General features: G+C 41.2%; 1 protein-coding gene and 1 long non-coding RNA gene across 5 annotated transcripts in view; both read left to right on the top strand.

Moving 5' to 3' along the window:
• The first annotated feature begins 4216 nt into the window (after positions 1-4216).
• The window catches only part of SAXO6 (stabilizer of axonemal microtubules 6), a 29119-nt gene continuing 20178 nt past the window's right edge, over positions 4217-13157 (top strand). For 2 of the 4 annotated variants that reach the window (XM_027106955.1, XM_027106954.1), the window contains exons 1-4: positions 4217-4352; positions 5404-5518; positions 9105-9469; positions 10581-10715. In XM_027106955.1, the coding sequence (XP_026962756.1) occupies positions 4335-4352; positions 5404-5518; positions 9105-9469; positions 10581-10715 (633 nt within the window). In that variant the 5' untranslated portion in view covers positions 4217-4334. Of the gene's footprint in view, positions 4353-5403; positions 5519-8639; positions 8953-9104; positions 9470-10580; positions 10716-11281; positions 12573-13157 lie in introns of those variants that run through there. The other 2 variants (XM_027106957.1, XM_027106956.1) reach the window with 2 other exon arrangements.
• On the top strand, positions 10723-12532 carry LOC113620717 (uncharacterized). Its single transcript, XR_003432888.1, has 3 exons — positions 10723-10824; positions 10911-10985; positions 12510-12532. It is a non-coding gene; the product is annotated as an uncharacterized LOC113620717 (long non-coding RNA).

Below are 13157 nucleotides of genomic sequence, written 5' to 3'. Positions count from 1 at the left end.
ACAACAGACAGCAAGTAATTTACCTTTTGGGGAAAGAATCTTGAGCAAGTGTTCCTTAAAATCTTCCTGATCTCTGGCCTGGATTCAGCTACCTGGGGGCATAACAAAAGAGAAAGTGAAAGGTCACCTAGGTCAGGTGTTTCCCAGGATGGAATTTAAAAGCAGCTGCCTTATCCTGTCTGCTCTTTAGTCCCCAGGCTTAGATCAAACTTGCTGGCTCTAGATTTGAAAGCATCTTCAGAATACCAGGGTGCTCACATTTAGCCCCTTCTTTGCTTCCTTCTCTCTATCATTTCCTGTGTTCTTGTGTACGCGTCTGTTCCCTCATCTGATTGCAATCACATTTGAAGGCAGAGGCTGTGTGTTACTCACTGTATCTTCTTTCTTCAACTTTGTTATCTGTATAAGTGTTTTGCTTATAGATAACATATTTTTGTTTGTTAAATGAAAATATAGTTAGAGGCAAATACAAATTCTTCAATCTTTCAATTCTTACCGAGAAAATGATGGGAGATTGTTAGATTTGTGAAGTGATCGACTTTCTGTTTTTAATAGAGTGAGTAGTATATTTACACTTCAAGTACAAATAAAAGTTGCTTTAAACGATTTTGATATGTTTTTGTCTCTAAAAGAAGCAACAGCCCTATTGGGATATATATAAATCAAAGTGACTCTAGAATGGGTCAATGGAAAGCGTCATTTTAAATAGGACAGCCTTAATAACTATCAATACCACAAAATTTCCATGTATTAGAAACTATGAATAAAATGCTCATCTTCATAGCTGCTGCTAATGTAGTTAGACTCAGGGTAAAAATGTCTGTGAATGATGCCATCATAACATCATTTTTCTTTTTTTTGTCTGTCTTTTATCCCAGCTGACGGTATACTACACAAGCTCTTCTACAACTTGCCTTTTTTTTTGGCAGAGGGAGAGGGAGGAATCATTCCATGTTAGCTCAAGGAAATGCTTCTTTCTTTTTAAGGGTTGCATGGGGGCGTTCAAGTTAATAAGCTATTGTCTCAATTCTAGTCTCACCCTTTGGAATCTGCAGACCCCTTGGATCCTGCTAGCTCCCTGTTAGGTGTGCTAAGACAGACTCTAGAGACAGGAATGCTCTCTTTTACTAGCTTTTCCTCTCTGCAGCCCCTTAGCAATGACCTTTACCTCCATGGTGCCAGTTGGTTGCAGTCTCCTCATTCCCTTCCCTTCTGCCTCCCTTTTCTTTTTTGGGGGGCAGCCTCATTTTGTCCCCTCAGAGGCACCAGCACCACTAGGCACTGATTCCTTCTCAGAGGTCTGACCAACTCCCATGAGGTGTCTCCAGCCAGCCTGGAGCTGTGCTCGAGTAACCTCAACATTTTCCCTCTGTTCTTCCAGACCCAGGGTATGAGCCGCTTCTTGGAATTACTATGCTCTCTTTCTCCATTTAGCTTTTTAAAGTTCTCCAACAGCTAACCAATCGCTCATATTAAGTTTTCTCTGTTGAAATGCTTCTGGTAGTTTCTGTTTTCCCTACCACACCCTGAAGGATATAGTGTATACTTGACATCTGCTGGGTCAGAAAGCCCGAAGGAACAGAGCAGCCTGCACTGCCGTCTGGACCTGCTGCACCGCCTGTTCCTGCTCTGGTCCCTGGAGGAACCATCATGTATTTAACTAGTACCCTGCAGATGGACATTTAAGTTGCTTCCAACTTCTGTTACTATAAACAATGCAGTCAACAACATTAAATGAATTGGTTTTTCACATTTGGGCACGTATATCTGTAAGATAACTTACAAAAGTGGAATTGCTGGGTGAAAAGCACTGCCAAATTGCCTTTTATACAGGTTGTATCAGTTTGTCTCTCACAGGCAATAAACAGAAATCTATTTGCATGAGAAACAGAGAAATCAAGAAAGGGAAGAGGGAGCCAGTTGTGACACCCTCATCTCACGGAATTCGATCCATCATTTGAGGAATTACTTTCTGGCCTAGACCCAATGGACTTCACCTTGAGTCCTTTGGAGAGAAGGAAGGCTAAAATACAAGTGGAAAAGCTCTGTAAGACACTTTGGTACTCATTCAATAGAGGGTAACACAAAAAATGTACGGAGGTGATTTGCCACAGATTCCCGCCAGGGTTGAATAGCCCAAGGAGGTTCCATGCTGCGCCTGTGGTAACTCAGGCCACAGGAAATGTTGGTGGCCAGCAAGAAGAGTGACACCTAGAGATGTGTGGCTATTGGAAGAAGTGGCAGTGCTGCTGGGCAAACTATATGTGGTAGCTGTAGGCACATGTGAGACACTTCCTAGGCACTCTCCAGAACACTTGGGTGGAACTTTGTGGGGTACCGGGTCTGCTGCCTACAGTAGTGGAGAGTGTTAGGAGCTGGTAAAACACAGGCCACAAAACTCTCCTTTAGCAACAATGTCGCTCTTTTCATTTCTACATCTTTGGCTCATAAACTGAAATAGGCTTTTCTTAAAAATAACAAAGTAAACTATTCGTCTTCCTTGAGTCCTTATAATACATCTCAGCAAACTCAGGTTGTGACTAAGTCATTTTTTACCATCTGCTGTTTGGTTTTCTTGACATTTGTTCCCTGCTCAGCAGAGCTCAACTATAGTTATCATTGCCCTTGTTTGGCAGACAGGCTACATTCTGTATACTTACTTCTACTGATTTCACCTTAGCATTATGTGGTAACAAAGCTTTGTGTACAACCAGATCTGTGTCTTTCCTATCCTGTAAGATCTGGGCTGCTTTCCTGCAGAGGACTTTTGTTTTATGTTCCACTGTGTGTTTGTGCCATTCTTAATTTACACGACAGAGATGCTGTCATCACCAATTAACATTTATCAAGGGCCCTCTGGATGCATGGCTGCATAGGGACTAATTTAATATTCTCTTTGTTTCATATATCAGATGGCTCCTTCAAATGAAATTTTAAGTATCTCAGTGATGAAGAAGAAGAACAGAGACATCAATTAGGATTCAGAAGACAAGCCTCTGCAGAAAGGATTAATAATATTTGAAAGTTTAAAAGAGGGTATCCTTTTCTTCAGTCAACAAATGACAGAAGTAAAACGAAACTGCATTCATTGTTCTGGAAAAAGCCTGGCAGCATTCCATTCAGACATCTGCCCTTTGATTGTCCCATTTTCCTCTTTACTTATTTCAGTTCTTCTAAACTTCAAGGCTAAGTCTGAATATTTCTTCCTGAGGCTTTTTCTAACCATCTCTGACCTTGGGGATGACTCCTTCCTCCAATTCGTTTATCATTCATACCTCTCATTTGGAAATTTAGCACATGATACATTGTACAGTAGTATTGAATAAATATATGTTCATTCTCCCCAAGCATATTAGAGAACTATCTGGACAATTTATGACTTTTCCATCACCAGGGTCAGCACAGTGTTCTGTCAATGGTAGAATCTCAAGATACACTGATGATGGCAAAAATCTGTAAAATTCAAGTGGAATTTTATTTTTAAAAAGGGTGAGAGGAGAGACAAGGCTGAAACTTTGGAAGCTGAGACTCACAAGCATCATTAACGAACGTTTCCTAATCTAGGAGCTACATGTACATCTTTTGGGGCGGAGGCGGGGTGGGGGTTGTGGGAGGCAAGAACATCACTGGGAAGTCAGCAGTTTGTCTATCAAGATTCAGTAAAAAAGTTTTTTGGCCTGTAAGCCATATTTATTTTCTGGCCTCTTCCTTTTGACGTGACAGTAAATAGTGTAGCACGGTTGTCGGTGGCAGGAATTGATATTCTAAAGAACAGACCTGAATATTTTCATTTCATACAAAGAAACACTCCGTTCTGTCATACATGTTGGAACTAAAAACACACCTTCCTGTTTTATGACGTGAAGAACCTGGGTCCAGCGAGGCCGGCGACTCACGAATCCCAGCGGCACGCAGACCCATTGGTGCGCAGGACGCGACAAAACAGACGCCGTCGAGCTCTCCTCAGGACGAAGCTCCCGCGGGGCCCCGCCCACTCCGGGCCCGGGAGCCTCATTGGCCGGCCTTCCGCCCGCCATCTCTATCAATCCCCGGGATTTGGCTGGGGAGGCGGGCGTTCTCCTTTCCAGCACTGATTGGTCGACTCTTAATGACGGTGCGGGGCTCTCCGAGTCTCTACTGGTTTTCAGTCTTCAGAATGGGCGGGGAAAGGCAGAGCGACACGGCTCAAGGAGACAAGCGCGGAGTGCGCCGGCGCGTAGTCGGGGACGCTGGGCCGAGGCTTTTGCTAGGGAACCTCCTGTTGTCGCCCCGCCCCCTCCGGGCTTTTTGTCTCATTAACTGTCGGAGTGACTGGGGCTCCAGCGCCGGGCGACATGCCGGTGCGCTTCAAGGTGAGGCCGGGGTCCCCGGGGGCCGAAGCCTGATGGGGGGAGCTGGGACAGGGCGGGTGCAGGGCGCCGGAGCCTCACTGGCTTCCTGGGCCGCGCCCCTCGGCCCTGCTGAGCCTGTCAGCTCCCGATCCTGCCTGTAACCATCCTAGAGGATGCTGCTCTTGTCCTCTTACCTAGCCCCCTCTCCGCTCACACTCACTTCCGAGTTGCCGAGTGGAATAGTTAGATGGTTTGAGGTGGATTTATTTGGGTGGGTGGGGGCGGGGAGAGCTCAGAGGCGTGTAGATGGAGGGCACTTTATAATGGGAACTACGGTGGCTTCAGATTGGGACACCTGTGGACCACATCACAGCTTAGCTTTTAACACCCCTTCCCTTTAAAACTTTAAAGTGTGTTATGTCTTTTAAAGGCTTGAGAAATGGTACCCTGACAAGATAAAGACAGGGTATAAGAAATACACATTCTTCACAATTGTGCATTTGTTTAAGGTTTGTTAATAGTTCCAGGTAGCTGGTAGCTGTCATGGTCAAGCACCCTTCAACATAACAGTTGACCACAGTGTTCCACAAGCCCTGACTGTCTTCTTTTATCTTGAGGGTTTGCATCCAGAATGGGAGGGAATTTGGCTTTTCTTGGTTGACTTTACAAAACTTCTAAAGGGATTAGGCATATTATATTATATTGTGTACTTGGTGAGAACTTCGTTAGTTAGGATAATTATAGTGATGAGGATTTAGATTGCCACCCATTATCAGACAAGACCTCAGGCTTTGGAATCAGACAACCAGCAAAAGGGTAGCCACTCTGAGCCTCAGAATCCTTGTAACATCTGTCTCAAGTGGTTGTGAGGATTAAAGGATATAACACTATGAACTGGTAGCACAGGGCTGGGTCAATGTTGGGAGCTATTATTAAGGACCTCTTCTATGTTTAATTATCAGTCTTAAGTCTTTCAACTCTTTTTAGAGGTTCAGAAATGATTTTTACTGATGTCTACCTTAAAACAACTTTCATTACTTACGTTTTACTCAAATTGTACTTTGCATTACAGGGGTTGAGTGAATACCAGAGAAACTTTCTGTGGAAAAAGTCATATTTGTCAGAGTCCTGTAATTCCTCATTGGGGAGAAGGTACCCATGGGCTGGACTTAGATCAGATCAATTAGGTAAGTTGAACAGCTAGTAGTCATTATAAGTTGAATAAACCTCGGGGTCAAGTTTGCAAAATGATTTATTAAAAATTTGTGAAGTGGGCTTCCCTGGTGGCGCAGTGGTTGGGGGTCCGCCTGCCGATGCAGGGGACACGGGTTCGTGCCACGGTCCGGGAGGATCCCACATGCCACGGAGCGGCTGGGTCCATGGGCCATGGCCGCTGAGCCTGTGCGTCCGGAGCCTGTGCTCCGCAACGGGAGAGGCCACAACAGTGAGAGGCCCGCGTACCACACACAAAAAAAGAAAAAAATTTGTGAAGCATTGTTCAGTTGGCCTGGTTGATTCACTCGTTTGTTTAACAAATACTTATTGAGGGTTTACCGTAGGCCATGACTATTCCTCTCTTCTAGGAATATAACTTTGAACCAGGCAAAGACCCTTAACTGTGGGGAAAACAGTAAACAAGTAACTCAATAAATAAACCAGGGGATTTCAGGTTGTTATATAAAATTGTAGGCTGGTGTGATAGATAACTGGAAGGAGGGGTGGGTTGGAGGGAATACACTTTAGAATCAGTGGTCAGGAAAGGCTTATTTGAAGTGATATTGGAGCTGAGACATGAAAGCTGAGTGTGGACAAGTGTGGGGAGGGGTACTCCCAAGGTCTTGAGGAATGGAAGCTTAGATAGATAAAGCAGTTTGCCCAAGGTTCACACTCATAAGTGACAGAACCATGATTTGAAATCAAGTCTGTGTTGTTCAAAGCCTGTGAGTTCAGAGGCCATGTTCTTGTCATCACACATGCTTCCTCCCTGTATCTCAGGGAAGTTAGAACCCTCGGCTAAGGTTTCCCAGAGTGTGGTAGAAGGGGAAAGAGACAGACTGATTCCATTCAACCTGCTTGCTTAATTCTCCCTCACTAGAACATAAGATCTCTGAGAGCAGGGCTCTGTCTGTCTTCACCACCTTGTTCCTGCTTAGTACATGACACAGGGCCTTGGCATACTCTGGAGTTTATTAAACTTCATTTTTGAATGAATGAATAAACCTGGGTTTGAATCCACATTTGCTGTGTGACTTCGGGCAAATTGGGCCTGTTTCACCAAGTGGGAGTTGGGAAGCCCATTGCACAGGATTCCTATGAGGGATGAAATGAGATGTTCCTCTTAAGGGCTAGGTGCATATATACAGATGAGTGCTTGGTGCCCAACCTGTGACATGTGTGAGAGTGCCAGATGTGTAGTATATAAGTTCCTCCAACTTAGATGTTTGAAGCCAGGAGAAGAAAGACTTACATGTGGGGTGGCAAGCCTGGGAAATTAGTAAGATGAGAGTGTTTCCAGGATTAGGTTTGGAGAACAAAGGGAAAAGTGGATGAGAGTGGGTGGTTCTTTTAGGATTCCTCTGAATTGTCAGGACCCTTTGCCCAGAGCCTGGCTTCAAAGACTGGGTGTCACTGCATCTTGGGCAGGGTGGTGCTCATAATCCTCTCCGAATGACCAGAAACTCCACAGATTCGAGGCTCTATTAGATTAAGAATCCCAACATAAATCTCTCAAAATGTAGCTAGCCCACTGAGGGCCTTGGGGGATGTTATGACACGGGGCATTGGTTAACCACATAGTTGCCCCCATGTAACATTTTAGCTTGGATCAGCTACATGTGAGGGTAGGGGTGATGAAATGAGACTGTGGGAGGAGAGCCACTTTGGAGTATGGTACCTTGTGAGGAAGGAATGGTCTAGGGGGAGGCCTGTTAACAGGGAGGTAAGGGGGAGGGGCAGAGTGAGAACTCCAGGTTGCTCAGAAAGGGAGGTGGGGGCCAAGAAGGAACAGCAGCGGTGTTACCGAAGGCTGGCTGGGCGTTCTGTGCTTATTTTTCCTCATAGTGTATTTTCCACGGTGCTAGGAGACAAGGATGGACCACTTGAGAATCTTCCCTTTTCATTTTGCTCTTCTTCCACCAGCCCTGCTCTGTGTTAAAGAGAGAAGTCTGGGGCAGTGGTCTTCAAGCTTTTGTGCTTTCATACCCACTAAAAGAATTTAGAAACTCTTATCTCTGTTCACATTTTAAAGTTGATATTTAAGTTCTTTTTTATCAAAAGTGTAATGAATAGTTTCAAAGGATATGATTTCTAGCATATTGAATATTGTGTATATGTTTTACATGTCTTTTGTTACAATTTTGGAGCTAGCGATTGAGCTCAGTTTATGGTAAATGTTCATCATTTAATTGGTAAAGTCAGTCCTCATTAGAAAACTAATCATGTAAATTAGAATTATTTTCTGTGAGAAAAAAGTCTGACTTTATTTTTTGGTCCACATAAATGCATTAATATGCATATATGCATTTCACATAATGACTGTCTTACACCCTGAATTTTAATTCTAAGATAGGTAGATGGAAAAGGTGTTGTGCTGGATAAAATAAGGCACTGTTCTTTTGTTATTTCTAATCTCTACCTTTGTTGCTTTGCTGCCAAATACTCTTCCTCAGGAGTTGTGCTTTCTTGAATTGTTCCTTTGTTTGTCCTCCCCACCTATGACAATTTTTTTATTCCATAGGGTGGTTGAGAGGCGTGTCTTTCTTGTATGAAGTGGGAAGAGGGTGATTATGAAGGGAGTGGTGAGAAAGGAAACTACAGATGGCAGATGCAGCCCTTAGGCTGTCAGGAAGTAGCACACATGGAAGTTAGGATCTGGAAAGTGATTCCCTTAAGCTGCCCATTTCTGCTCCTGCCCCCGCACAGAATGTCTTTCTGTGCCTCCAGATATATATGCACCCAGTTTGGAGACCATGGTCTAGGGCAGACTTGTAAGGGTGGGGACCCTGGGTTTGATGGCCAGAACATCCATGATAGAGGCTAAAGGGCTCTGGTTTTACCTAATGCCAGGTTGTCTGTCTACCTTCCCTTCTCTTCCATTCTTAATCTTTCTTCTCTACCCCACCCTGCACTGTCTTCTTTCTTTTTAAAGAATGGCTCCAAACTAGGGCAGTATCTCAGTGACTGTCATTCCACAGAGCTCCTCTTACCTGGGTAGAAGGTTAAGTTTTTGGACATTTGCTTGCCAGACAGAAATATAGAGAAATAGTATCTTAGGTCTTGTGAAAAGGGTTCATTCTCTTTACTTCTCAGGAACTCAAGGCAAATGTAGAACTAAGATCCAGCATAATGACATCTCACCCCTTCTCATCTTGGTCTGCTGTACATAAGAGAAGCTTTGTGAAAAGTTCCAAATTTTGACAGCACCAGGGCCCTTTGTTCTGTAAAGTAGCACAGGAAAGTAATTAGAAACGGAGGCAACACATTCCACCTGGCTTGCCAGGTCCATCACGTTGTGATTCTAGCAACTTGTGTTAGGATAACTCGAACATTGTGACCTCAATTTAAAAATTATGGTCAAACGTTTAATATTTCTTTAAAACAAAATTAAAGATATTATGTTGAAAAACTGTACTTTTTTAAATCCCGTAACTGGAAGGATATTGTGTATCTCAACTGAATTTTAAATTCCATTTCTCCTCTCATACATGTGATTAAAAGTTGTCTTTGTAGCTTGATGCTTTGGTATCTGCTATTTTTGTATATTATATTTTGTAGGAATCACAAAAGAGCCAAGTTTTATTTCCAAAAGAAGAGTCCCTCACCATGACCCACAGATTTCAAAATCTCTTGAGTGGAATGGAGCTACCTCAGAGAACGCTGTGGTTGTATCACCAGAACCCGAAGCCCCCAGAACACCAGAACCAGAACAAAAAGAAGATGTTAACCAAGAAAGGGTTCTTGCACTAGACGCCTCCAGGGTTCCCAAGAGAACCAGATCTCACTCTGCAGACTCCAGAGCTGAAGGGGCTTCAGAAATTGTGGAAAATAAGGAGGATATAGTAGCAAATCATGTACCAGTTAATGAAAATGTGGAGCTGGAACATTCTACCAAGCTTCTTTCAGAAAACATAGATGGTGGGGTAGGTATATTCACTGTATTTCCTTTCAGAAGCATAGAATTCTTTGTAAATTTCATCATCATTTCAGTAATATTACATTTTGTGCTTAAATTTTTCCATTATTTGTTTTCTTGTCCAGTGTCTGTAGAAGAGTTGATAAGAGGCTGTTGACTTTAGTTATTATGACTTAGTTCTCTTCTTAATAGTTGCCATTTTGTACTGGTTTTACTAAGATATCCCTTCGTTGGGTACACAGCCTGCCTCTGGATTTTATTTATCATATATCAGCACCTGAGTCCTAAGGGACAGATCAAGTTGAGACAGAGAAAGGGAGTAGGCCATTACCTCTGGCAGGGATGGTGAGCTGACTTATACCTAGGCCCTTTTCAATTTCTTATTGTGTACTAGCAGAAAAAACAGAGTCTCAATTGACAAAATGCAAAAGAAAGGAGAGGTCTGGCTAGATCTCAAAAGATCTTGCAGTTCTGCTCTCTTATGTCCCAGCTGGCCTGCAGCAGGTCCCTGCGAGCACATAAGCAGAGGCTGCAGGGACCCGTGCAGACGCCTCACTGCTTCCCCATTTTTCTCCACTCTACTGCTTCCTCCCCATCTCATGTCCACCGCTGACTGGAACCACGGAGAGGCATTTAGAAGTGTTGGAAGACCAGGGGGCATGGGAATCAAGGAAGGTGACATGTAAGTCTGGTGGGCAGGGGAAGGGGTGTCCCCAAAGCAAGCTGTGGACGAGGTAATGTGCTGTTGTTTCTTAGTAATATATTCAATTATGCATAATTGGTAGGAAGGGACTGAGAAATGTTATCTACACTTGATCTTAGCCAAAAGGCCGAGAAGCAATGAGAGAAATGTTATCTTTTGCTGGGATGCACAATAATTCCTTGACGGTATTAAGGGAATTTTAAAGAGTTTCACAATTTAAAGGAAGATTAACAATTAAAGAAAGGTTTCTGTATGACGATGTGCATATAGTTAATGATACCTTACTGTACACTTAAAAATTTGTTAAGAGGGTAGAGTTTTATGTTCTACGTTTTTTACCATAGTTAAAAAAAAGAAAAAGTTTGAATAGAAATTTTTAATAACTTTGAGTGGGATTTTTTTTTTTCCCTAACAGTTGGATAGACTTCTACAGAAAAAAGCTGGACTGACCGTTGTTCCTTCACATAATGTCTTGAGAAATTCTGAATATCAAAGGCAGTTTGTTTGGAAGACCCCTAAAGAAACTACTTCAGCTTTTGCAGCCAATCAGGTAGTTTAATGGATGCAATACATTTTTGAGGAATATCATCTAATCTAGTGTTGCAGATTTACATAGAACTAAGAACTGAAAGAAATTAGATACTTAAGAAGGCCTGAAGGTGGGTTCTAGAAACGTGAAAATGAGAGTTTTGCTAAAATCATCCTATTACTTCTGATTTATAGTAGTAATATTATACTGTCCTAGGCTACTGATGATCATTGTTGCCAGATCCATCACATATACTAAATATGAGACAGGGTAATGAAAACTTGAGGACTGGTAAGTTTTTGCATGCTGTGAATTTTTTTTATTTATTAAAAAATTGTTAAATTGATTGTATTCTGAAATGTTGAATTTTGTTGACTAATATATTGCATGTTTTCTGTCTTCTAAGAAAGGTGTAACTGCGTTGGATATTTATTTTAATAAGTACAAAATAGGTTGAAAGTGATGCAAGATATATAATTTTGTCCTTATATCAAATGAACAGTGATAGGAATTGTCAGTTTAACTATATTTATAAATTCAAAAGCTATAATGGTAACTAAATGTGATATTAGGTTTCATTGTATCCTCACACAATTTTAGTATTAGACTACCATTACTAATATATACTCTGTTGTTTTACTACTAGAATTCTCCAGACAGTTCTTAGCTCATTTATGTTCTTAACCATACTCCTAGGCTTAGGTAGGAAATACTTCCATTTAGAATATCCCCAAAGGCTCATGACAGCTTAGTCTTTTCTTTCTCACTCACCTATATACTTTATACACCCATAAGGACCAAGAGGATAATTAGATTCAGCAAGACAATAACATGTCATCTTACACTAAGATAGTACCAGTGTTATCCTACAAATTGTAGCAGCTTTAGGCTTGCTTACTTGTTATTCAGTTTTTAAAAAACTGAAATTTATATAACATTTTAGGGACACATAAAATAACATAAATCAATACATACCCTTTATAAACCTAGTGAATAGAATCAGTACTTCTTTTGCTGGCTCACAAGTGTTGTTGGATAGAAAGTGTACCTACAAAATTACTTACAGCCTAAAAATCATGACTGTTCAGTTTTTGTAGAATATCTTACCTTTAAGGTAGAGGTGATTCAAATCAAAGCCCTATTGACAACTTCTGCATACTTCAGTGAGAGCATTATGTAGAAACGTTCTTTTGATAGTATCAGAAGTATAACATAAAATAAATCACTAGCAATACCTTCACTACTAGCTTTATTACTTTCATTAGTGAGGGTTTCAGAGAATTTTTTTTGGAAGCAAATGCTCTTTGTTAGTTGAAAGCATATCAGTTTTCGGGTCTGTGGATTGAAGAGCTCTGTGACAGAAACTTTCAAAGCTTGTTGATAGGGAACCTCTAAAGGAGCTGTTCCGTTCTGTTTTATCAGACACCTGTTTTCTGAAAGGATGTCTTATATTAATATGTAAAAGAGTCAGAACAATTTTTGGCAGAAGAGTCCTTGAGGTTATACTGTACTTAAAAAGATATACTGTTTGGTTGTGATCTGTATGAAGGTGTATTATTCAGCGTTGTGAAGCAATAATATACCTTATTTGAACTCCATATCTTTTCTATTTGCTTTCTCTGTAATCAGTGGTAATAGACCATGAAATGGAAACCATATTATGAAATATTAAGGATAAAAGAAAACATTTAAAAATAGAGACATGATAATTACCTGTTTTTTTCCTTGCTTTAAGCTAAAAATAAGCAAAGGAAAAAACCTGAGCAAATGCATATGTCAGATATTCAAAACGTTAAGACTTTTTTATTGTTGTAGGAGGAAAAAAAATTCATGTCAAGGAGGAAAAAAACCCTGCAGAGCTGACAACAGAGTTGCTTTGTAAAGCTAATGTGTATTTTCTTATTATTAAAATCTGCCTATTTTACTATTCTCACTACCAAACTAATAGGGGGGTGGGACACTTGGGGGAGAAAAGATATGGTTCATTATTTCTTTTGGCTTAAGCATTATTTGATTACAATAACTATTATTCAAAACATAGTAATGAGTAGAGAAAGTTGACCTTTGGATTTTCTCTCCAGCTTTACTGAGCTCTAATTGACAAAAATTATATATTTATGATGTACGATGTGAAGTTTTGACATACGTATTCATTCTGAAATGATTACCACAATCAAGCTAATTAACACATCTATCACCTCATGTAGTTACCATTTTTTGTGTGTGTGGTGAGGATACTTAAGATCTATCCTTTTAGCAAATTTTAAGTACATAATACAGTATTGTTAACTACATACATGCTGTACTTCCGATCTCCATAATTATTTATCCTGCATAATTGAAACTTTGTACCCTTTGACCAGCATCTCCCCATTTCTCCCACCCCCTGGTCCCTGGCAACCACCATTCTATTTGCTGCTTCTATGAGTTCCTTTAGATTCCACATATAAGTGGGATCATATA

This window comes from Aethalodelphis obliquidens, unplaced genomic scaffold (assembly GCF_003676395.1).
Source record: "Aethalodelphis obliquidens isolate GAN/ISIS:26980383/991018 unplaced genomic scaffold, ASM367639v1 scaffold8, whole genome shotgun sequence".
Lineage (NCBI taxonomy): Eukaryota > Metazoa > Chordata > Mammalia > Artiodactyla > Delphinidae > Aethalodelphis > Aethalodelphis obliquidens.
Note: the sequence above shows the minus strand (reverse complement) of the source record. Positions and strands in the feature narration are given on the sequence as shown.